Source organism: Micropterus dolomieu, linkage group LG10, assembly GCF_021292245.1.
Source record: "Micropterus dolomieu isolate WLL.071019.BEF.003 ecotype Adirondacks linkage group LG10, ASM2129224v1, whole genome shotgun sequence".
Lineage (NCBI taxonomy): Eukaryota > Metazoa > Chordata > Actinopteri > Centrarchiformes > Centrarchidae > Micropterus > Micropterus dolomieu.
In genome coordinates, this window is record NC_060159.1 from 7,329,857 (window position 1) to 7,353,340 (window position 23,484).

General features: G+C 40.6%; 1 protein-coding gene across 2 annotated transcripts in view; it reads left to right on the forward strand.

The window, feature by feature from the left end:
- cep128 (centrosomal protein 128) overlaps nucleotides 1-23,484 on the forward strand; it is a 49,250-nt gene that overhangs the window by 981 nt on the left and 24,785 nt on the right. The window contains exons 2-17 of one of the 2 annotated variants that reach the window (XM_046060019.1): nucleotides 63-149; nucleotides 593-719; nucleotides 974-1,092; nucleotides 1,446-1,537; nucleotides 2,003-2,075; nucleotides 2,658-2,780; nucleotides 5,289-5,375; nucleotides 5,844-5,918; nucleotides 6,074-6,221; nucleotides 7,207-7,346; nucleotides 8,650-8,721; nucleotides 9,030-9,215; nucleotides 11,679-11,867; nucleotides 12,473-12,934; nucleotides 14,964-15,128; nucleotides 16,071-16,235. In XM_046060019.1, coding sequence (XP_045915975.1) covers nucleotides 63-149; nucleotides 593-719; nucleotides 974-1,092; nucleotides 1,446-1,537; nucleotides 2,003-2,075; nucleotides 2,658-2,780; nucleotides 5,289-5,375; nucleotides 5,844-5,918; nucleotides 6,074-6,221; nucleotides 7,207-7,346; nucleotides 8,650-8,721; nucleotides 9,030-9,215; nucleotides 11,679-11,867; nucleotides 12,473-12,934; nucleotides 14,964-15,128; nucleotides 16,071-16,235 — 2,310 coding nt within the window. The remainder of the gene's footprint in view (nucleotides 1-62; nucleotides 150-592; nucleotides 720-973; nucleotides 1,093-1,445; nucleotides 1,538-2,002; nucleotides 2,076-2,657; nucleotides 2,781-5,288; nucleotides 5,376-5,843; nucleotides 5,919-6,073; nucleotides 6,222-7,206; nucleotides 7,347-8,649; nucleotides 8,722-9,029; nucleotides 9,216-11,678; nucleotides 11,868-12,472; nucleotides 12,935-14,963; nucleotides 15,129-16,070; nucleotides 16,236-23,484) is intronic. The other variant, XM_046060020.1, reaches the window with a different exon arrangement.

Consider the following 23,484-nt stretch of genomic DNA (forward strand, 5'->3'; position numbering starts at 1 on the left):
TTGCATTGATTCCTAAACTGATTTCAATAATTGTTAACTACAAACTCCTTTTTTTCTGGCAGGACACCAGTAGGAACTTGACCAAAGTAGACCGGATGCTGGGCCAGTACAGGGAGCATACAGATGATCACGCGGAAGCCATGGCACTGGTTAGACACCTGCTCTATTAATCAGAATTTAATAATAATCTTTTCACACCTTAAAGATGCAGATGATTTGACATTGGTCTTTCCACTTAATTGAGCTATTTTGAATAAAATTCGCTGAATTTGAGTGACAAAATGAAACTTCATTTCCTATAGTAGTGGGAACACTGTGGCAACAACACTGGGCAATGTGAGGTGTTTGTCAGCTGTTTCATAAATCAGCATCTGCATATCCATAACATTTCAAGTACGATAACATACCAATCTGTGTGACAAGTAATGCTATTAATTTATCTTTTAGTCCTTTATTGCATTGTTTTTTTCAGTCCTCAATCATTTTCTCATCTCTTTTCCCTATTGTTTACCTGTTTGTTTTTCCTTAATAAGGCTATTGACACATTGTTTTTTCAGATTGTTGTTTGTATATGCTTCTTTTCCTGCATCAGCTCAGGGAGAACCTGGAGGTGTCCATCAGTCAGTTGCAGACGCAGAGGCTGGGCAGATCCAATGGGGCTCGGAGTGCTTCAGCCTCCACCTTGCATACCAGTGACCTGGAAGCTTGCTCGGGATCGGGTACGGAGAAATTGTCGGGATAATAGAAAGGATTTCACTGTCGGCTGTCCTCTGATTGTAGTCTTAGTTCTAGATAATTTACAAAGAGATGAAATGATACTATAATGACAACAAACACAAAAAGAACACATTAACAATGTTGTGCACCTTGAGTGAGTGTTTGGTGTTTATGTATGGTTAAATATTTTTTAAGTAACCAGCCTACAAAGGCTCTGGCTCCTGCTTTAACACTTATGTCACATCTGTTATTTCAGATGGCCAGCGTTTCTACCCTACTTCTCCACTGAGGGACTATACAGCCACTCCAGGACGGAGAAGGAGGTCTCAGTCTGCCAGTGTTCACTTCAAAGATGCCAACCTGGCAGGAGAGGATGTAAGGAATGGAGACAGACCATCTATCAGTGCCATGTGTTACTGTCATGTAGTTTCAAATAGTTTCCACAAGAGGGCACACTGGGTCAGCATCACAGATACTAAATTTGTTATGCTAATCTTAAAGCAGCTTAGATTAAGATTTCATTCAAATCAGATATCGTTCATGTTAATATTTTCATTTACAGAGGCCTACAGTGTGTTCAGAAGTAACTATTTAATTTTCATTATGCATTTCATAGTGGTTGCCATAAATGTGCTTCTCTGTAAAGGCAAGCATAGCCAACTTTTTAATTTGCTTTGCTTGTGTATAATGTTTAGTTTTCTGTATCCACCCGTGGCTGGACCACATAGGTTCACACTATGCACCAGTCCTTGAGGGATCTGCGATGTGACCAGCAAAGGCTGTCTGACGACCTGGATAGAGAAATCCTCAGGAGAAATAGGTACCTGAGGGGAGGAGCAACGTCTGAATATTGAAATATTAAACTTATGTTTTTTGTTCCACACAGCACACTGACCAGTACACAACTGAATTTACCAGTTGTCTTTTCTTTTCTTTTTTTGTAGTTAAGTAAAATGATTGCACCTTTCACAGAGCAAGGCCACACAGTGCTTTACAACAGTAAAATAGTTAGAAATAAGGCAATGAAGACTGTAAAACAACATGACATTTTCAGGATATTTAAAAATCTCTCCTCCTTGGTGCTGCTGACCGGACTAAATTGATCCACCATCAACCACTGTATTTCAACTGAAGCTGCATAATTATTTTTTAGTTGTCACATTATGCATTCAACGTTTGATCAATGATGTCCTGGAATAGAATTTTTCAAAATGATGGCGAACTCTACTGTGTAAATATCTTCAGTCTGCTGTGTTTGTCTGTTTTTTTTTAAATTTTTTTATAGGTCTGATATTGACACCAGACGAGCGATGGAGAGCCTCTCAGGACACATGACGACTTCCCAGAGACAGGCCTCAGTGAGTTGTAGCTGTGAATTTCACCAACAATACTTCAAGTATGCTTTCTAGCTCGGTGCACTTTGGAAGAAAAGTGGATGCATCCTGAATTTAAGGACCTCACAGCACAGTTATTGATACATAAAAAATGGCTGTATAAAGCATGCAGTATGCAAATCTGTTAGTTTTCTGAATAGAGAACAGCTACGGACAAATGGTGTCCCCATTTTCAAATGGAACTTCAGTGAAGTCTAACTTTAGCAAATATCTCTGTATAATTTCCAGACACATGGCTCCTCGCTGCACCGTCACTACTGTGACAGATATGCAGCTTGAAATGACAGCCAACATGTTTAATATTTTTTATCTTGCCACGGCTGTGGACGTGACAAGATAAAGGTATTAACTGTCTTTTACAGGTGGATGAGATGCTTCCTGATTAGACAGGGAATTCTTGCGTCATGAATGTAATACTTCCAGTCAGCTCTAAGAGATATTTTTGTCACCCACCCTTTTAATTTCCTGGTGTCTCATTTATCATATCTTGCTGCCATTCCTGGATGTTTGCTTGACCTGAGGTGTCCTCTGTCTCACTGTCTGCAGGTGTCGTCTCGTGTGGAACAGCGTCTGCAGGAGCTGGAGAAAGAGATGCGCACTGAGCGAAGTATCATGGAGAGAGAGAGAAGGCCTGATCAGCGGGCTGCCATGTCTGATGAGCTGCCGGAGGTGACACCCCCCCACTCATCTGCTGTGATCCCTCCATCCAACACTCACATGTTCTCTCACATTCAAAAAGAACGGCCAAAAATAATCTAGAGACAACACGAAGGCACATAAATTCAATGGAGGGATGTGGACAGGACAAGATAGAACATAACAATACTTAACTTTTCCATTATTTGTTAGATACACATTAATTCACATCAGTATGATAGAAATGTGTCACATTTAGCTGAAAGGCAAAGTTTCATCTGCAGTCCCTGAGCAGGTTCTGTTATACTTTAAAAGAAACAAACATGTCATACAAAAGTAGACCAACAACATCAAAGCACATAGAACGGATACAGCTGGATTGGAAAGAAACCTAGTTAAAACCATTACAGAGTAGACGCATACAGGCACATATGACAATAACAATTTGACTTACACAACTAAACACATCATACAAGCAAGTATAAAGGACTCATGAAGCACACATGCAGACATAAACACATAAAAAGAATAAAGCAGGCAGTCACATATGGCATGCAGACTTCAAACACATTAGAAAGACACTGATTGACAGAGCAGGATGAAAATATATCAGATTTCATGTTGGCCCTGGTCTTTATCCAGTGGCCAAGCTTTCAGCTTGTAGCAAAAGTGTTCCTGATGGTTAAGTCTCTCAAATCAGTGTGTTCCAGCTATGTGACTCTTGGAAAGAAAAAGCTGATTGGCTAAGTGGACGTTTACCTTTTCATTTTCTGATGCAGTCACTTCTATTGTAAGCTCTAATGTACCTGCTTTTACTGTAGTTCTGTTCTCACAAATCTAGTCAAAATGGAAGTAGCAATACTTTTACGTATTTTGTAAAATGGCATGGCGTCTTGCTATTTTATCAGTTTGTCCCAGCTTAAGATGACATATTTTAGTAAAATGTCACAACAGTGTTGATGATTTGGCTTTTTGTCTGAGACCTTCACAGCCTTGTGCTTTTAAATGTCTGAGCCCAACTAATCAAGCAATATGTAAAATGAGAGAGAATCATTGCATTCATAAATAATTTTACTCATAATTACAAATACTAAGAGGCATTCAATTAAATACATTTTTTTTCCAACATGAGGAGAAATTTGGCTGATGGGACAGCGAAGGCAGTAGCAATAAACGCCTGACATTTACGCAATGCTCAAAAAACCAAAATTTGGCTGTTCTGGTTGCCAACTCTGGCACGGAATGGTTAAAATGCAAGGTTGATTCTAAAAAATGAAAGCTGAAACATTCTCCAGTTGTTATAGTTGAATAATTATTCCTCACCTTGACAAAGCAGAAGTCAGAAAGCAACCAAAACCACTAACTATAATTGGTGTGATTAATAATCTTCCACACAATTAGACACATTAGATTATTAGCATTTATTACTGTGTTGACAAGAACATGGACAAATCTCTCATACTGGGGTTTGTCTCTAATGTACTGCCTTGCTCTCTTGTTTTTTAAAGCAGCGTTCCTACTGTGTTACTCAGCCCTCTTGCTCCGCTCTATGAGAATAGAAAGCACACCTACTAAGATGCAGTGCAAATGGTCGCTAACAAGTAATTGCTACTTTCCCGTATTTCATGCCAATCATGTTTTTTTGCGTGTATTTTTTTTAAGCCATGCATTTGTGTTAACGCATTAATAGCTGAGAGAACTCTGTCATTAGGTGCACTTTGGTGATGTAGACTCATAGCTAGATGCTCTCAATAGATGCCCACAGTCACAGTAACGAATGTTATCTTGTATTATTGCACTCTTACATTGCTACTTTCCATTTAGGCACACAAATCACCCATATTCTACACAAGCAGTATTTTAGTTCATTTTTTAAATAGCTGAATCATTTGTTTCTTGGTTACTGGTTTGGAGGACTGTTTCGTTGAAGCTAATCAGTGTCATAGCATCAGTTTATTTTAAATCTCTTGTACCTATTGCAGTTTATTAGCAGACCACAGAGGGGCACTGTGTAGCTGTATCCAGACCTTTGTGAGTGAGACTTTTCAACACACTGTGTAATGATAGTAGCTACGAATTCATTTACATCCTTCTCTCCGTAGTGCCCTAATGGGACACCAGCAGGGCCTGGGGCGATGGGAAATAATGCATTTGTCCAAAAAAATTAAGGGTAAATAAACAAGAATGAGCAAGTAAAGAGGAAAATAATCTCTTTTACTACTAAAGAGTAGAACAAGAGGGAGAGCAGAGGGCACATTTATTCCCCACCGATGAGCCTGCTGTGATGTGGATCAAATAGATGATGAGTCACTTGAGTAGATGTTATTGCTAGCAGCCGGTAATTCATCACCACAGCCTGCTCAGAATGAGTGGGATCTAAGCTCTTGTACAAATCCACCATGATGCCAGTATCCTGTTCCAAAAAGACAAGATGGGAGATGCTGTGATGCAATAGCACCTCTCATGTTGCATTCTTACACTACTCTTGTATGTGTGCTCCTATAATAATCCATGCTGTTGACTGTATTTTGTGTTTTGTAGACTTCAGGGAGGCACCAAGTTCAAGCCCACGAGAGAGAGGAGGCTATTGCAGCCAGGCTACTGAAAGCAGAAAGGGAGAAGTCCAAGGTAAATATATATTGCTTTGTTTGTTTATTTGTGTATGTAGTACTGAAAGATGTCATTTTTGTAAAATAGCGGTGTCTTGTGAACCAATGTGCGATTAGCCAAAGGAAACAACCTTTGAAAAGTTATTATGAACTTAATTGTATGAAAGTTTGCCTTTTAAAAGAACCAATTTACAGAAATTGGCAGGAGTAGTAGTTAGCATTCACATTTTTACTCAGGCAGTTAATATATAAAACCCATTTGGCTGAAAATGTAGGAGCCCCTCCCTAACACTTTCATAATGGAGCCTTATTTCAAATTGTATACATTCTAAATTCGTAGATCGTAGATGCTGCATGCCTAATGAGGCGATGCTCATTCTCACCCTTAGAACACATCACACCAGGCTGCTGCTACTTGTACATCAATTTCCAAAACCCTTGTCCATTATGTATTATCTTCACATTGTTATTGTTGTGTTCTCCTTAGATGGAGCAGGAACTGGAGAGAGCAAGACGACTACTAGAACAATCTGAGGATAGCAGAGAGTCCCTTGTTCGACAGGTTTGTGCACTCTACGTGATTGTCTATGCAAGTGTACAGTAAACCTCAGGAGACAAAACACTAAACAGCGCATCGTGTGCGAACTTCAGTGTCGTTTGCCCACTGTCAGACAGTTAGATGTCTTTGTGTATGCTTACACGGCTGATGATCTCCAGGTGGAGGACATGAGCGGTGAGCTGCTGAGGACGAGGAAGGAGAAGACTGAGCTTCAGAGGGCCCGGCTGGAGACTTTTCAGCCCATTGCTCAGCCACATGGCAACCATACTGACAGGGAGGAGGGAAGAGGTGGACAGCCAGGGCCAGGTACTGAATATACTGAGAGGATATTGATGCAGGTTAAATGGACGGGTTAACAGATTGCTATGCCGACTCTGTAACCATAGAAAAAGTTGCCATTGTCTTGTTCTTTTTTTATGCATCGATTTCTCCTCAAAGGCAATCTTCAGACAGCACACATGCATTGCCAAATGCTTGATCAAAATATCTTGTAAGAGTAGGAGAATGGGTGTATGCAGGGAAGTGGGAAGAGAGAAGTCTGAGATCAGATACAGGGCCAGCAAGAGTAAAGACAGGACAAGTGGAGTGTTTGAGAGAGGGCAGAGAATTGATTGGACCATAGCACAGAAAAAGAAGAGAAAAATAATATCAAATCTGGGGTCATAAAGGAGAGAAAATTCAGAGTAGATGGTAGTAAAAGTATTTTATCTTACCTTTCAGTGACCCACTGTTTGTTGTAATGGTATTGATTCTAATGCATCAAAGGGCAGTGATGGATTCTTAGAAATGTGTCTACGGTTTTATAGTAGTTCAATATGCAGTAAGACTTTTCACATGATTTATATTATTTGTTTAAATCTGTATTTCACATAGATTGGATAAAAAATTGTGAAAAACTTTATGACTACATCACCCTTAGTACTTAGTGTTTGTGTATCAGCATGTTTGTTTATCATGGGTAATCCTTCATTCACATCTCTTATCACTTCATTAATATTCGGTTCACGTCTACCAACTGTTGGTCTGCCCCAAGTGACCAAGTGAAGTAACTGACAGTGAGTCATGCAAATGAGCCTTCAGTATATTGGGTAAAGAGGTAACAGTATTCAGAGTTAGGTTAGAAAATAATTCAAAATGGACTTAAATATTTGTCTCACACACAAAATGTTTTTACAGATGGTACAGTGTATTTCTTGTGTTCCCTAATACATCGGTCACTTCAATTTCCTTGTCACTATGTGTACTTCTAACAACACTGATTATGTGCCTGCATGTGTGCGTGTGTGTATAGATCGCTTGAACCTGGAAAAAGAAGTGTCGGACCTGAGAGTCCAGCTGCGCACGGCCTCCGTTCTCAGCGAGGTTGAAGAACTGAAAAGGGCTCTGGACCGCAAGGAGAAGGAGAGGGTCCAACTCAGTGTACAGGTGGAGGTGTGCATCAGAGAAATAACGTGACAGTGGGTATTTATGTAAAGCATCAAGCTCTTATAACACCAGTGGTTCAGAGAAGGCATTGCATATCAATTACTCCTGTTCTTCAACTCATTCTTTAGAGTAAAGAATAAGTGGGAAACATTGAGGATCTCTTAGCTGGAGTGCAAACGAACACAACACAGGCATGCTTTCGATTTTGCTCGTGCTGGCGTCTCCACCCTGAGCGGGGTTATATCAGTTTGTCGGGGTGCCTCTCATCCGTGGTCGCATCCTCCACCAACTCCATGCCACTTGATCCTCTTAAAATAGTCAGATGAAGTGACAGTTGGAATAGGAGATCAGAAGTCAACCAGCAGTCATTTATCCTTCTCATACATCTGTGATGTGTCACTTCCATCACTGTAACAAGACATTAAAAGAAATACGCATTCACTCTACTATGCAGGGGTATTCAAGGCTACGGTGGGTATCAATAAAATGTTAGTAGAAATAGCTGCACTTTAAGCATTGGCACATTCCTCTAATCTCTGATGTTTCTTTCACTGAAAATGTGTTTAAACTCCCACGATTCCCTTATTGCAGAGTCGGTGTGAAAAAAAAAAATGAAGTGGGTGTTTGCATGTAGCACCTGGGGCGCCTCTTATGGTTTTTATGTCTAGATCAAAATAGACGTTGGAAATGTTTCATTTTAACGGTAAATGAGCAAAAATGAAGTATAATGAGGAGAATAGGGTGGAAGATTCAATTTCTCAGTGACTGAATTTATATACAGTCTAAAATGTCTGTTACTAATCAGTCTATGACTAATTACTGCTAACTGGCAGTCTTATTAGTACAAATACCTAAGCGGCACCAGGCTAACCTTACTTGCCCTGGCTTTAGACTTCAATCAAACTTGAAACATCAAAGTGATTGTGATTTTTCTTGTGGATATGGAGTTAATCCAGTGCAACTCTCCTTTCAAACTACTTTTCAGAAAAGCCTTGCAGATAATCCAATTGTAGACAGCATGTAAACACAGTCTCAACCTTCTTTGACCTTTCTGTCTTCGCCATTTGTCCTACTCTTTGCAAGCTGTACCCACCCTTAACGGTTGAGCTTTTCTTAAAATCTCTGATACTTTTATTTTCTTTTTGTGCTTCCTTCTATAAACATCAAATCCTAGCTTCCACGGCCCCAAACCAATTCCTCCACACCCTATGTCTCCCGTTCTCCTGCCTTTCTGTCCTCTTCCTCCCATTAGCAGTAGCAGTCAAACACACACACACACGTCCTTGACCTTTTCTTTTCTATATACCAGGAATTGTCATCAGACCTGGCGCGGCGGGAGCAACAGCAGCTACGAATGCTGGAACAGTTAAGGGAGATACAGGTATTATAATATTGGTTAATCCGTCACACTGTAATTCATTAGTGGATAAATAATATAATTCAAGGGCCAGAAACAAGATGTGCTTTTTCTTGTGTCAATTTAAATTGGCAACATACTGTGTGCACTGCCTCATTCTGGGCAACAAGTTCATAACTGTATTATGTAAAGAATTGAAAAACTAACTCTGCAGAAATGATCCTTCAGAATTTGGCCTGTGAGACATTTTAGGATTCACCACATAAAAAACACTGATTCAAAATACAAATAACGAATACACCCTTTATTTATAAATTCACTCATCCTTTCAGAGCCGAGGGCAGGCAGAGAGTAGGGAGACAGAGACATTACTCCAGGAGAGCATGCGGAGCAGAGATGAATTGAAGACCAGGGCCCAAGAGGCGGTGCGACAATGGAGGGCAAAGTGCAGGAGACTGCAGAAGGATTTGGAGGAGGCGATGGCCCAGGCTCAGTTCCATACCGACAAGGCCTTGCAGGTCGGTTGAAGCAGATGCCTTCGTTGCACGACTTTTGCACCACAGCCTACAGTAGCAGCTGCAGCTAAGTAACTGCTGATCTATAATGTTGGCTGAAAAAAAAATCAATCTTAAAGACTCAGTGAGTCTAGCTGACTGATCTCCTGCATTCTGCCTTATTTCAAGGCATTGCTAGCTGAAGGGGTGGAATCATAAAACTGCTTTTGAAGTGAGTAAAAGGTATCTCACCCTTTTTGCCTTAAAGGGTCAAAATTACACATGAAGATCAGTTTACTTGTCTCAAGGAGTACTACTCAGTCTGTAAAAACAGGCATATAGCTTCTTCTGTGGCTTTGGAGGGAGCTTTACGAAGTTTGACGGAATAAACCTGATGATGTCATCGTTGAAACGTAAATCCTATGCTACATTGGACATTTAGGAAACAGTGGGGATCTGATGAAAGGTGCTATTGTGTTGCATGATGAGAAATGTTTTTTGGACTTTGACCAGTACTAGGACTAAAAGTGAAGATATCTCAGAGTCTTTGATGCTCTGATTATTTTAACTTTTAATCTTTGCCCTTATGAGTCATTTAACTTATTGAAGCGCAGTACAAAGTCACTTGAATGCCTCTTTAAAGAAGCATTTTTGTGTCTCATTTGGATGTCCAATCTCCATTAAAACTAAAAGCATTTTGACACTATTCATACTGACAAAGAAATTGGCATTTTCCTGCTAAGAAAGTCTGTCCCATGGTGCCTAAAGGTACTGATATGCATTGTGTATGAACTTCTCTACGGTGAAGCCTCTGAGCAAGCAGCATGAAAATGCATTGCCTTCTGCTGCAGCTGTTGACTGAGCTAGTGGCTAACCAGCTGGCAACACTGTGAACAACAGCGGACTTCATCTTCCTTTCAGTTGCATTTTCCCAACAGTGGACTCTGGCTCATGCACAGCTGCTTTGACTTTGACAGTGTGTTCTGAAAATGATCTATAATGTCTGCACTTAGATCCATTTCTCAACTCCAGTAGTCTTAGTAGATTTGTAGTGACGCCCCAGGTGGCGAGAGGAAAACAAAACTTACCTCAGGCAAACTTTCCCTATAAACTCTCCCTTCTGCAATCCACTGACGTCAGAATACATCTGTGGATGGTGGCTCAAACTAGGTTGTGACAACTGGCTACAGTGATACACAGAAAACTGGCTTTTACTACACTTTCAAGTGTTGTGAATATGATAAGACACACAACCCCAATGTCTACCCTGTTACTAAGATGTTAAATCTCCCTCCATTGTTGCACTACAGTGATGGAGGGTTTTCAAGTTTAGATGTCAGTGTTTTATAGAAATAAATGTACACCCTCCCATCACAGGGCAAATACAACTGTTGAAATATTTATGAGTTTTTCTGGCTCCATGTACTTACATTGTGGAAATGCACATCAGCATCTTCTGTACCTTTAAGAATAATGTTTGGAAAGGGGAGATATAAATACTGTCCATTGCAAACCATATTGTATGTTGCATGGAGCCCTCTTACCATCGTCCATACAATATGGAGAGGAGAATGAAACTGTGCTCAGTTTTAAAGGAAAGAATGAAAGGCAGATGCTAGTTAGAACTACTAAATACCCATGAAAACACACCAATACAAGTAATACGTAATGAAAAATGTTCTGGAGCTTTTTAATGAGCAAAGCAAAATGGTTGGATACTTAGGTATGCCTTTCTCTGTTCATTTAATTCATACTTTGTTTTACCTATTTGGTATATAGGGCTTTGTATCAAAGTCAGATTAACACTCTTGAACAATGTGTTTGAATTAACTTATAATAATATAACCAAATAGGAAGTCAAGTAATCTGAGTACCTGTGCAAGGTATGTTATGGCAGTTGTGCTCAGTTGAATAATTAACAGCTGCTTATTAGTTATTATTATTAACTTGAAAGTCACCTCCCAGTGATTTCCATTCCATTTGAACTGAGTAAGTCACCTCCAAGCTCACAGTCAGCAGCTTCGTGCCTCAAAGACAGACAGACAGACAGACAGACAGACTCCCACCTGGCATTCTCGACGTGAAGCGAATTAATTACAAAATCATTTCTGCCCCCTTAATGAATTAGGGGAGAGAATCAAGTGCTCAATTAAATGATTAGGTTCTGAGCTACAGCAAAGTCTTTGCAAATTCCAGTCAAAGCCAGAGTATTAGAAGCAATCTGCCTTGAACAGACCTGACCATTGTCCCTTATCAGGGAGCTGAGTGCTAGCATTTTCCTATCAGTGCAAGAGCTGGTACTGCATATGTTTCTCTCCCTCTGTCTCCCTGTCACTCTTTCTTTTACTCTCATCATTATTGTTAGAGCTCCTTTTTTGTACGCCATCTTCCGCCGCCTCTTCATTTGTCATTCTTCATTTCCTTTCTCCTCTCCCTCTCCCCCATTCTCTGTCTTTTTTGCTCCTGCCTCTCTCTTTCTCCCTCCAGGCAGCCAGGGAAAAGGAGAGCTCTCAGGCCCAGCTGAAGGCGCTGAGCCAGCAGACTGAGGCGGCCCGCAGGGAGCTTGCTGAAATCCTAGGCCGCTTGGCCCAGCGTGAAGAAGAGCTCCACCGCAAGGACGTGGAGCTGTCCGAGACCCGCCAGCGCCAGTTGTCACTGGAGCAGGAAATGCGGGAGGTGTGGGGTTAAAAATAACTTTATCTTTCAAATCACTAGGGACTCAAAATAAATAAAAATAAATAAATCTTTTTTGTTTTGTTTTGTTTTACTTATAGGACCAAACTATGTTGGCCAGGTTTTCATTGAACAATCTGCATCTAGTAATCTTTATTGTTCCTTAAATTTCAATCCATCAGGCTAGCTGCAAGTCTAGTTTATTGATTCAAGACCAGAGCCAAGGCCAGACCAGTGTCAGTTTGCCTTTTTCAAAAATGACAGCATTCAAATCATATCACACTACCACCATGAGGTCTGCTATTTGGGTGTCATGTAATGATGACACCTTCTTTGAAAGTAGTCAGCAGGCATTGAAATTGTGCCAAAGTAGACATATCAGTTCTTTTTTCTAAAATGCTTGTTTAGTAGATAACACATTCACTATCTTGTACAAATCCCAGAGTAACCACACATGTCTGATGTTTCGATTCATTTCTGTTGCCAGACCAATTTGTCTTGTTTAGTTTGAGGTGCTTTTAAAGTATAAATGAAAGTGTAGCAAAAACCTCGACTAAAGAGTCCTTAGAAGAGCTTTGATCAGATTCTAACCACGCTCTTAACCCTAGGTGAGGGAGGCCTCCTCTGCCCTGGAGGAAGAGACTCTGCGTCAGGCAGCTGTCCAGGCAAGACTGAAGGAAGAGAACCAGAGGCTGGAAGAACGAGCTGACACCCAAGCCCGTCGTTGTCAGAGAGACCAGGACACACAGGCCGAGCTCCAGTCCGCCCTTAAGCAGATGACCTCAGCCAATGCCCAGCTAGTCCAGCGGTTGGCTGAGCAGGAGAGCTCCAAGAAGGAGCTCCAGAAGGGCGCCTTGGAGTTCCAGGTCAAGCTTACAGCAGTACAGGAGGAATGTGCCGCATTGGGGAAGCAGCTGCAGCTCGAGAGAGAGGTCCATCAGAAAGAACTATACAACATGAAAGCGATGATGGAGGACAGCAGGACAAAGAAGGATCGCGACGTGCAGGACATGCTCAAGCTCTGCCGACAGGAGCGGGATGAAATACAGGCACACCTGAAGGAGGTTAAGGTATGCCTTTTTACAAATATGCCACCCCGAAAGAGGTTTCTCCTTTATGTTAGCCACAAAACAATATTTTTAACACCCTCTCATAGTGATTTTTCGATGCAGTGACACATTAGTCATATAGACATAGCTCAACATCTCTCAGTAAGTGGGGCGTTTTTAATTTGTCTTTATAATATTTAGCATTAGAGGCAGATATAGCTCAATAAAGTCTCTCTCTCCCCTCCCTCCTTCCTCTCCCCTCCCCACCTGAAGCTGTTAGTATGGTTGATCTATTGCCATGAAATAAGCATACCGTTGATCTTTATTTAAATGCTTCATATCATATGTTGTTGAAATCATATGCATCCCTGCTGCGGCACAAACACACACACACACACACCCAAAAGCCACAGTGTAATTCCAACACTGGGATAATAGCCTTATAGCCAGGCTAGCTGTTTCCCGGTGATTCAAGTCTTTATGCTAAGCTAAGCTAAGCTAACCGGCTGCTGGCTTTAGCTACAATAGTTATCATACAGATTCGAGAAGGGTATCGGAACTCTTGGCAGGAAGGTGAATTAGCGTATTTCCCATGTATTATGTATTAGATGTTATACACTCTTAATTTGTCAAATCTTTTGAGATGTCAAGGTCATAAGCCAACCAAAGAGGGTTTTTTTCTATTCACCCAGGCATGGATCATTTAGAGTGCCACACTCTAAATGACTTTTAGAGTATCATTGGCACACACTTCAAATTCAGCACAGAATAACATGCCTCAGTCACTAAACATCTGGCATATTTCCGACTCAGCGAGACACAGACAAAAATCTCATTTAGAGTAATTTTCTTCATTGGCCGGGGCTCTGTCCTCTGAGTAAGGGTGAATCGAGGATAACTGAGCTTTTAATGGTGTGTGGTGCCCCGTGGATCCTCTTGGCCATTCCAAAGCTCCAAGCGTGAATATTTAAAAACCCCCGATATCAGACCTCAGAAGTCTCATCAAGGCAGCGGTAGAGATAGGGGACTCCACTTGACTTACTCCTTCAGCGCCCCAGCCCCCTCCCTCCCTTCAATATCTCCAATGATGAGCCCACATGGGTACATTGTTTCTTAAGGGGCATGGTCCTCCCTGATATGGTTGAGTTCAGCCCATTAGCTGTGCTGAATGGCATTAATATCTGACATAGCTCATTGTAATGGTGTCATTTCCAAGCGCGGTAAGGACAAGGGCGTTTGCTAGAATGTTTTTAAATACTAGCCTACGGGTGCTGCAGATGTCCCTAAAAAGCCCACCCAATATTCACATAGCATAGCCAGAAGCCTGTATTACGATTTTGATACAGTCAACTGTCAGAGAAAGCTTAAAATATTCTTATTTTCTTGTCCTTGTCCTCTCACTCTTGATTTCTCCTCCACTCTATCTTCCCTCTCGCTGTCTCTCTCTGCCTTAATCCCTCTCTTACTGCCTCCCTCCAGTTCTAATTTTGCATTTTCCATCTGTTTTTCCTCCTTTCTGACTTCCAGCAGTTCTGTTTTTCCATTTTTTCTTTGTTTGTGTCACTCCTGTCACTCTCAGTCCTCAGTCATTGTTGTTCATTCCACTTTACTGTGTCTTGAGCTGTGTGTGATAATGTGATCATTGTAGATATAAAGCTAATGTCAGAGGCTGGATTTGGCTTTGCACACTTCAGCTGGACTGAGACATGATTTACAGACTTGATTTCAAAGTCTTGGCAATGGTATTATCCATTCTCTTGACCCATTACATGATGATCTCTCTGTGTGTGGCACAGAATGTCATGTCAGACCTTATTGTGACTGGCAGACATATGATCCAAATAGCATTATTTATCAGCATTTGTCTATGAAATGAAAGCATATTTGCACTACTGACTCAACTCCCAGTATATTTGAGGACTTTAAAGTCAAAGAAATATGAATTGCATCCTGCTTTGGTTGATATTTTTTGCAAAAAATAAGCCTCCAGTGCTCATTGTCTCAAATAATTGTATGTGTATAAAGGCTTCAAACACATCCACTCTACTAGGCAGATGCAGCTTCAGACAAGGAGCTGTGTGGGGCGCTGCGCATCAAGTTGGACAGGATGAAGGATGAGTGTGATAAGCTGGCAGCGCAGCTGAGCACAAAAGACGAGGCACATGCACTTCTCAACAGAAAGTACCAGCTACTCAAACAGGAACTGGGTGACAAAGTAAGCCCTGCCTCTTTTCCATGTTTTTCAAACATAGCGACTAATATCGAATGATGTGAATCTTCCAATAAATACAGAATATCTGTCGTCAATCAGTGACATGTTTGTCCTCTCAGCAGTCAGAAAGGTTGGTTGTTTTTTTTGTAAACATTTAATCATCACAATGATATCTCCTTGCTTGATCAGATATAACTGCAACAGGAAGCAAGAAAAACATATACAAACGATAGCTTACAAGGACATTGATTTCCATTGTCCCTTCCGAGATCTAGGATATCTGGAAAGGTTATGTGATCATCCAAACTTAAGAATGGTTTGAAAGGTTAAGTGGTGCCAAATCAGCACTATTTTTGAAAGGGGTTTTATCAATATGTCCTCAGGTGTTTTACAGCAGCAGATGAAGTATTGAACCCCTGTTCATCTCTCTGTCTGGCCCCTGATAAGTTGTATGGGGCTCTTTGGGGGGATCTATGTATAGATTTGAATTGGGGGAATGGAGAAAAAGGAGCTCTTATTAATGTAACATGGGTGGTTTATTATCCCGGGGACAGGATAATGATTCACGGTCCCTGGGCAGCACTGATCAGTTGGTTCCTGTGCCTCGGACATATCGATTCACTGTGTCCTGGTAGGGACCCTGAAACTATTGACAGTGCTGGCCAGAGAGGAAAACTTAACTAGGTCTGTAAGTGTGAGAGGAAACTGAATGGCTTTCTGATGCCCACGGTTGTTTGTCTGTTTAGTGCTTATGTATTATTGAGTAAAATGTAACTGCTACTGGAATTGATCCACCAAACCTGGGTCTCTCTACTCCCAGGATTTCTGTACTCATCTACAGAAAATCTGCTGTAGTGGTTGTCCTACTAAACATAACTAAAAACAGACAGTGATGGCTAATTTGAATCCACAATACCCCACTTGGCTCTCTCCCTTCCTCCACAGGTCAGGTCAGGTGAGCGGAGACGTGCTTCGGAGTCAGAGCTCATTAAGCTGGAGGAGAAGGTGTTGCGGATGGAAGCAGAGCAAGAGGCAGTCTTTACCTCCATGGGTGAGGAACTAGATGCAGCTTGTCGCAGCCTGGCTAGGAACGGTGAAGACAAACTACAGGTATTACATTTTATTGCATTGTATTTAATTCTATGTCATTTTGTTTTGTTTGTTGTGTGTGTTTAAAGTTAAAAATGTTCCAAAACGCACTCACAGACATGCAATGCTGATAAACCATCGGCTTATTAAGGAACACGCAAACAACCGCCTATTCACGCACCCTGCAACATGAGCATCTCATTAGATGAATATTGGTCCTTTATTGACTTGCCATTTAGCTCTGGTCGTCTAGTTGGTCCACCAACTCCTGAGAAAAGTAGTTGGGTATTTGTTTAGTTTACAGTCCCTTGTTCACAGCAGCTTTTTGTCAGGTCATCAGCCTCTTCGGCTGTCACAGTCCCTGCTGCTCCTCTCAAGTAGTACCAAATTTCTGTAGTACCTGATATAAGACATGCTATGAATGTAAATCATTTTACAGTTGCATCTATTCACTCACATTTTACCTGAAAATGACTTTCCACATGACTTGAGATGATCATGCTTCGTTCTGATGAATCCTGTTTTGCCGCTTGGTGGTATGGAGCTTTTTTCTCCTCCTGTCTTTATTTGTGGCGTTGTAATGGCAGAAAAAATACGTTTTCTGTTGCAATAGTTCTGTTAATAAAAAGTTAATTCAACTTTTCAACTATGGCAGATATACTTATTCAAGCACGGTATAATTTAGCAGAATTAGCGTTGAATTATCAGTCTGCACAGTTTTATTATTATTATTAAATTAATACTTCATAATGAACAGTACTCAGGGGGCTGGTAGTGGCAGGTTTAATAATATATAATGATAAGGTTATTAATATTGCAAAAACTATTAATAAAGATTAATAAATACACAGCCCCACCCTGGCATCAGGGAACAATAACCAAACATTAAAATAGAGTCAAAGAATGGTTTCCCACCTAATATATGTCCACATTTAAACAGTGTTGGGCAAGTTACTCAGAAATTGTAATATATTACTAGTTACTTATTACTCCTTAAAGTAATATTATTACTTATTCCTGGGTGATAAAAGTAACTAGTTACGTTACTATATTACTTTCCAGTGTTTCCCACAGATAGACAGCGGGCAGGTTTGTGCAGTGGTGTTCATGAGAGAGAGAGAGAGAAAGATGGAGCGAGTCAGGAGGTGCTGCAGGAATATATGCTCCTCAATACAGCTTCTCAATCAAAAATGATTTTAAATACGCCTAGTAAAAAAATTTGAAAATCAATACGTGGCGGTCAGTGTTGATAATTATCCAAATTATAGGCTAATTATGGGAAACACTGCTTTCACTACCACCCCCAAACAAAGCTGTCTCTTCCGACTTTTTAGCTAATATATTCATAACAGCCGCAAGAAGTGTGGTTTTTACAAGCATATAGCCTAGGCCTAATATAGCCTAGGTAAATCCCGACTTTTAAACAGCTGTTTTTCTGCACATGTAGCCTATTTATAAGAGCTGTATTCAATAGTTACAAAACGCTACGTTAAAGCCACTCTCTCCCGACGAGTCCAAGCATCAGTGGCAGCAGCTGCCGGAGTTTCTGTCTGTAAGTTTTACGTTGCTGTGCTGCTTCAGCAGATGCTTCAATAATTCAGATGTAGAAATCTTCGCGGTTGAAGGCTTTTTGTTGGGTTACACTAAACTACAATGTTCTTTGCATCAGACTGTGACACAATAATGGCAGCAGCTACTTACAGCTGTGCAAAGAACGCCTCTCTCCCTCGTTCTCCGTTCTTCCTTTAGTGTTTGGCTATCAGCGGACATGAACACCAAAGTCAGGTGCTGCTGACCTGTCGTTGATTCATGTCAATGATGGTGTGTTCAGTAATGAGTAACACAGTGTTACTTGCATCAGTAACTAGTAATAATAGTACTGTTTTAGAAAAGTAATTAGTTACACTACTTAGTTACTGGGAAAAGTAATATTACAGTAATATTATTACTGCCCAACACTGCATTTAAACACCATTTTACATTAATAAGGTGGACAGTGAAGTGTGAACCTGAGCACTGACCATCACAGCCAGCTGTTATTATAACACATACACAAATTACCACTCTTTAAAAGGTACGATAGGATTTTTTAACTTCAGCCAGATTAATAATCAACAGTGTCAGCCAATAAACCAATAAGCTCTAAGCACAACCAAAGCATAAAGTCAGCAAATGTGTGTGGGGTGGGGATGGGTATCATTAAGATATAACAGTATTACTACTCTTACCGATGCTGCTTATCAATACTTAGTTATTTTTTTTTAAGGCAAAAAAAAATAATTAAGAACAGGATTAACATTGCTTTATTATTTGAAATGTAAAAAACGAAATAAAAAATTATTTACTGTAAAAGAAATACAGTGATATAGAACAACACTTGATTGAATTTATGAACCACCCCTAGTAAAACAATCAGCTGGCTAATGGATACTTTTAATCATGAACCCTTAAGTAAGTTATCTCTTTGTGTGGGTTGTAGGCTGCTACCATAGAGGAGCAACAAGAGATGGACGAAGAGCTAGGCAGTTGAAAACTGCATTTCCCTGCCTGTACTGTATGTGATGCACTTTCGATAAATGTTTGGACAGATTGCTCGTGTTTCTGCGAGCAGGGTCTCGTGTGTGTGTGTGTGTGTGTGTGTGTGTGTGTGCTATAGCATGTGAGAGAGAGAGATTGCAAAGGCTCAGCGAGAGATCTCTCTTCTGGATTGGGAATAGTGCAAACGCCCATCCCTAGTGTGGGGGTGTGTGTATGGGACAATAGAGGGGGAGAATAAGGAAGATGGCGGATGCGACCATGTGGGTGACTCTTTACACAATGATCCAAAATGGCGGGACACACTCTGCTTGTCCCCGCCAAAATGGTGTGGATCACACCTGGAGCTCACCTGGAGTGGATCCTATTTGCTGCCACTAAATACAATGTTACTACTGTTTTATCACATGTTACCCGGCAGTGAAGTGCATCAGAAAAGTTTGATGGAAACAGCAAAATTTGAAAAACATCCTTAATTTCGCAAAAAAAAGTTTTTACGTTCGCTTGAGGTGGTTTTTGCCCTTGTCGAAAAAAAGTTAATGCACTAAATGGGAGATGGAAACACTTTTGTTGAATATGTTCTGATATAGCGCCATTGTTCTCATAATGCGAGGAGACATGGCATGACAATTGGATGGAACGAGCAGGGCAGGAGCAACACAGGTGACAGACATGAGACTAACAAGACACAGGCAGGCAGGGAGAGAGCAGAAGGGAGAACAGAGAGACAGCCAGGCAGAGGGATACTGGAGGGAACAGACATGACACAGGTTACTGAACACATAACAGATCAGAGGAATAAATATAAACTAATAAAGACACAAGCAGACAAATTACCAAGAACTACAACCAACAATGAAAAACAGACTGAAGCTGAGATTAAAGAGAACACAGAGCAGACATGGGTAAAACACAGAGATACACCGACCAAAAGTAAACACTAAGACATCAACCGAGACACAGAACGAGGAGCTAAGACACAGAGCTAATCCTAAGATACAAGACACATACTAAGTAAACTTAAAGATGCGGATGAATGAAATAATAAACAAGGCTACACAGAAGCTAAAGCAGAAAGATCAAAGTCATAATGACTTAACGGATCATAACCACATAACCAGACACACAGACAGTAACAGACCAGCCAGCACTAGAACACAGAGTAACTGGACACAAGAAATAACTGAAACTCAAAACACAGACTAACTATATAACAGATACTGGACACTAGAGGTGGGAATAACCAGAGGCCCCACGATACGATATTATCACGATACTTATGTCACGATACGATATTATTGCGATTTTAAACATATTGCAATTTATTGCAATATTTTATCTTTTTCCCAACTTCAGATTGTGTCCCCAAAGGAAAATTATTTTTCTAGTGGACTGAAAAAGCTATTTTATTAGTGCCAAAAAACAAACTTCTCATGTACAATTTATAAAATAAAATCGATACTTGACGTTTGTGTTATAATACGATATTTCCTTGCAAAATATCGCGATACTATGCTGTATCGATTTTTTCCCCCACCCCTACTGGACACCGGGCAATAGACAGGACAGAACCCAAAACTCAACATACTATAAGACAGATACTAACAAGACTACAAATAACATGACTGAGAACCAAAACAGAGCAGACACGCCCACAGTGTGACACCAGATGGGTTTTGCGTTACTTTATTAAAGGCTTCTGGCTTACATGCAGGCTGCTTTTTGTTTCCCATGAAGTGAGGTCCCAACAACACATGCTAGAGAACCACACACACCCAAGTCTGGTAGATGTTAGATTATATACATGACACAGTAAAGCCTATTATGTACAGTGAAGTTTCTAAACTACCTCTGACAAATTCTGATGTTTTTGTTGCCTTCTGGAACAACACACCCTTATACAATAATAAACACGTGGCACATCACGTACTCCCCCCTACACGCCTAAAACTAGTTTTCCTCTGCTGCTCCAGGATAATTAACTCAGCCAGCTCTTATCTGCTCATAGATTTCCCAATCTGGTCCAGCAGAGCTGCAGCCAGACATGCGAGCCAACGCCTCGCCTCATCTGTAATCTGTCATGTTGAAAAGAAGTCAAACTTGCTAGTGACTGGCCTAATGAGGGGAATCATTAACAGTTAAGGGGTGTATTAGGTTTCTGTTACCTCACGGTACCCTCCTTTCTTCTCTTTTAGAAGCAATAATGCAAGAAATTGTAAGTGTGGCGCTGCATTGAAAGTTAATGAAAACTTAAAATTGGTACTATGCATTTAAGAGATTGGGATTGGGGTCTTCTCGTTGTCTTCTCTCACTTGTGACCTACCTTCTGTCTTCTTCTTTTGGATTCAGTGAGTGGACACCATGTAACTGGAAAGTTCTGAATTCGGCCTGGGAAATTTGTCATTTTTGTTCTTTCTCCACAGTCATTCCTACCACTCTTAATTTTTAACTGTTGTAATCTCTATAAAAACACCTTGATGTGTCCTTTCCAGTCACTGATAGTCTTAACAACTCCGCCTTTTGCTTCTCTCTAAACTTTACCATCGCCACCTTTTTTTTTCACCAGTGGGAGGTGAAACAAACAAACTGTAACCAAAGAGACACAGTCACAGATGTGCTCGCATTCTGAAGGAAACATATAAACCATGCAGTCACACATTTAAATTAGCAGTGGCAGACACTTGGATTCCACGGCAGTGCTGCTGAGAAAATAGTGGCATTTCTTTCACTTCAACCCCACAGACAGCACTTTCAACTCCCAGCCTACTTGTTCAGTTTTTCAATAGTTTCAACCTCCTTTTTCTCTGCCACTGCGCAGAACTGCCTTTGATGGTTCGGGAAAGAGTATAGAAAGCGAGAGGCATAAAGGCATGTTTTATCCTCCCACATAGTCACACGCTCTGCCATGCGGTTGTACACTTCCCGAGACGGGGACCTCTGCACAGCAGTGCTCCATTGCCTTACTTTGAGCCGCCGTGACAACATCTTGGGAAATTCGTTAGGCTTAGATATGGTTTTGAGTGACAGCTTAAAAAAGTTGCAGTGACGATGCTGTTTGCCATGGCACAGGACAGAAAGGGTCCAAAAAAAAAATCCTGCTGCATGCTTTCCATGTCTGCTGAAGCGTAAACAACTTGCCACAAGGGTGTACTTGAAAAAACAGTTGTAGCTTTTTGTCGACTTTGTTAATGACAGTATGTAAGTTTGTACATGTTTGTTATATCTTCTGGCTTTTGTGTTTTTACCTATGTAGCAGTATGGGAGTTATGGTCTGTTGGCAGGCTGTCTCCCTATGAATGGAGTTGCACAAAACCCTTTGGGGAGGTTGGTCATGGGGCAAAGAAGCAATTATTGACTTCACAGGAGGATGTGGCTATAATCTAATAGGCATGTAACTTCAAACAGAGAATTTGGATAACAATGTCAGTTGGTCAGGTGATCCTATGCCATCTTACTTGGTGTTTAGTGCTAATTAGCAAGTGTTACCATGATAATAGGCAAAACTAAGATAAACAATATCTGCTAAACATCACCATGTCAGCATTATCTTTCTGAGCATGTTAGCATGTAGCTTGAAGCTGTGCCAAGGTACAACCTTACAGAGCGGCAAGTGGGGCTGAAGACTCATACCCTGCGCCTAGACTGATTTTAGCCATGTGTCAAAAAACTCACAGAGGGCTCCAGGGGGAAAAACATATGGTCATCTTTCTCATCCTGGCTCAACTCTTGCCATATGACGTAAAGCTGCAAAACCCTGCCTACTTTGTAACATGAGCAAGAGTCGATTTCACCTCGTGATAGTTGCAATGAAAGATTTTAAATAATAGAATAGAAGAAATACTTGCCGCCATGACAACTTTCTAGAGTTGTAAAAACCTTTGTCAGTATTACAAACTGCTGTGCAGTGTTTTAGCCTCTGATAAGCCTTCAAACTTACAGATATCTTACTCAAACTGGACTTACTGTAACATTGCTACCTAAGGCAATGCACCCACACCACCGCAGCCATCAGTAAACATAGGAAAGGAAAAATCCCCCATTATTGGCCAAATTGGAAAAAGCAGAAGGGCATGGGAGAGCTTTTTTTCTGTTTTTGATAAAACTGCACATTGGGATGTCCTGGAATGACTGAGACTGTTGCATGTTAGCCCCCTCTTTTAGTCTGTAGCTTAACTATCACTACAAGCTGACCTGTTACTCCAGTTCTTCTAAACCTTGGCTCAGTGGTTTAAGTGCAAACGTAATATCCTCTTAAAAAGTGGTTTGATTAAAACAGACACATCTAATATTCTATTTCGGGTACTGCACATGCGTTCATCTCCTCATGTGAAACAAGGTGGTAATGAAGCATACAAGGGGTTAGAGGTCGACCGATATGGTTTTTTTACCGATACCGATCTTTTGAAATCCGGGTCAGCCGATGGCCGATTAATGCTGCCGATTTATTTTGGCCGATATTTGGCCGATATTTGCTTGGTTTTTAACCTCTATTTGAAAGATAAAATGTAAAAGAAATGATAATTACTTAACATAGACAAACTTTCTCAACAAAAACATTTATTGAACAATGAACAATCTGCATTCTGCACTTATAAATTAAAAATGTATAATGTAAAAAAACATATATAAATAAATTGTATAAATGTAAAAAAAATATATTAAATAAACAAAACGGGTAAGAAGAAAATAAACTGTCAAATATACTTTTCAATGAAAAAATAAATAAAGTTTAAAG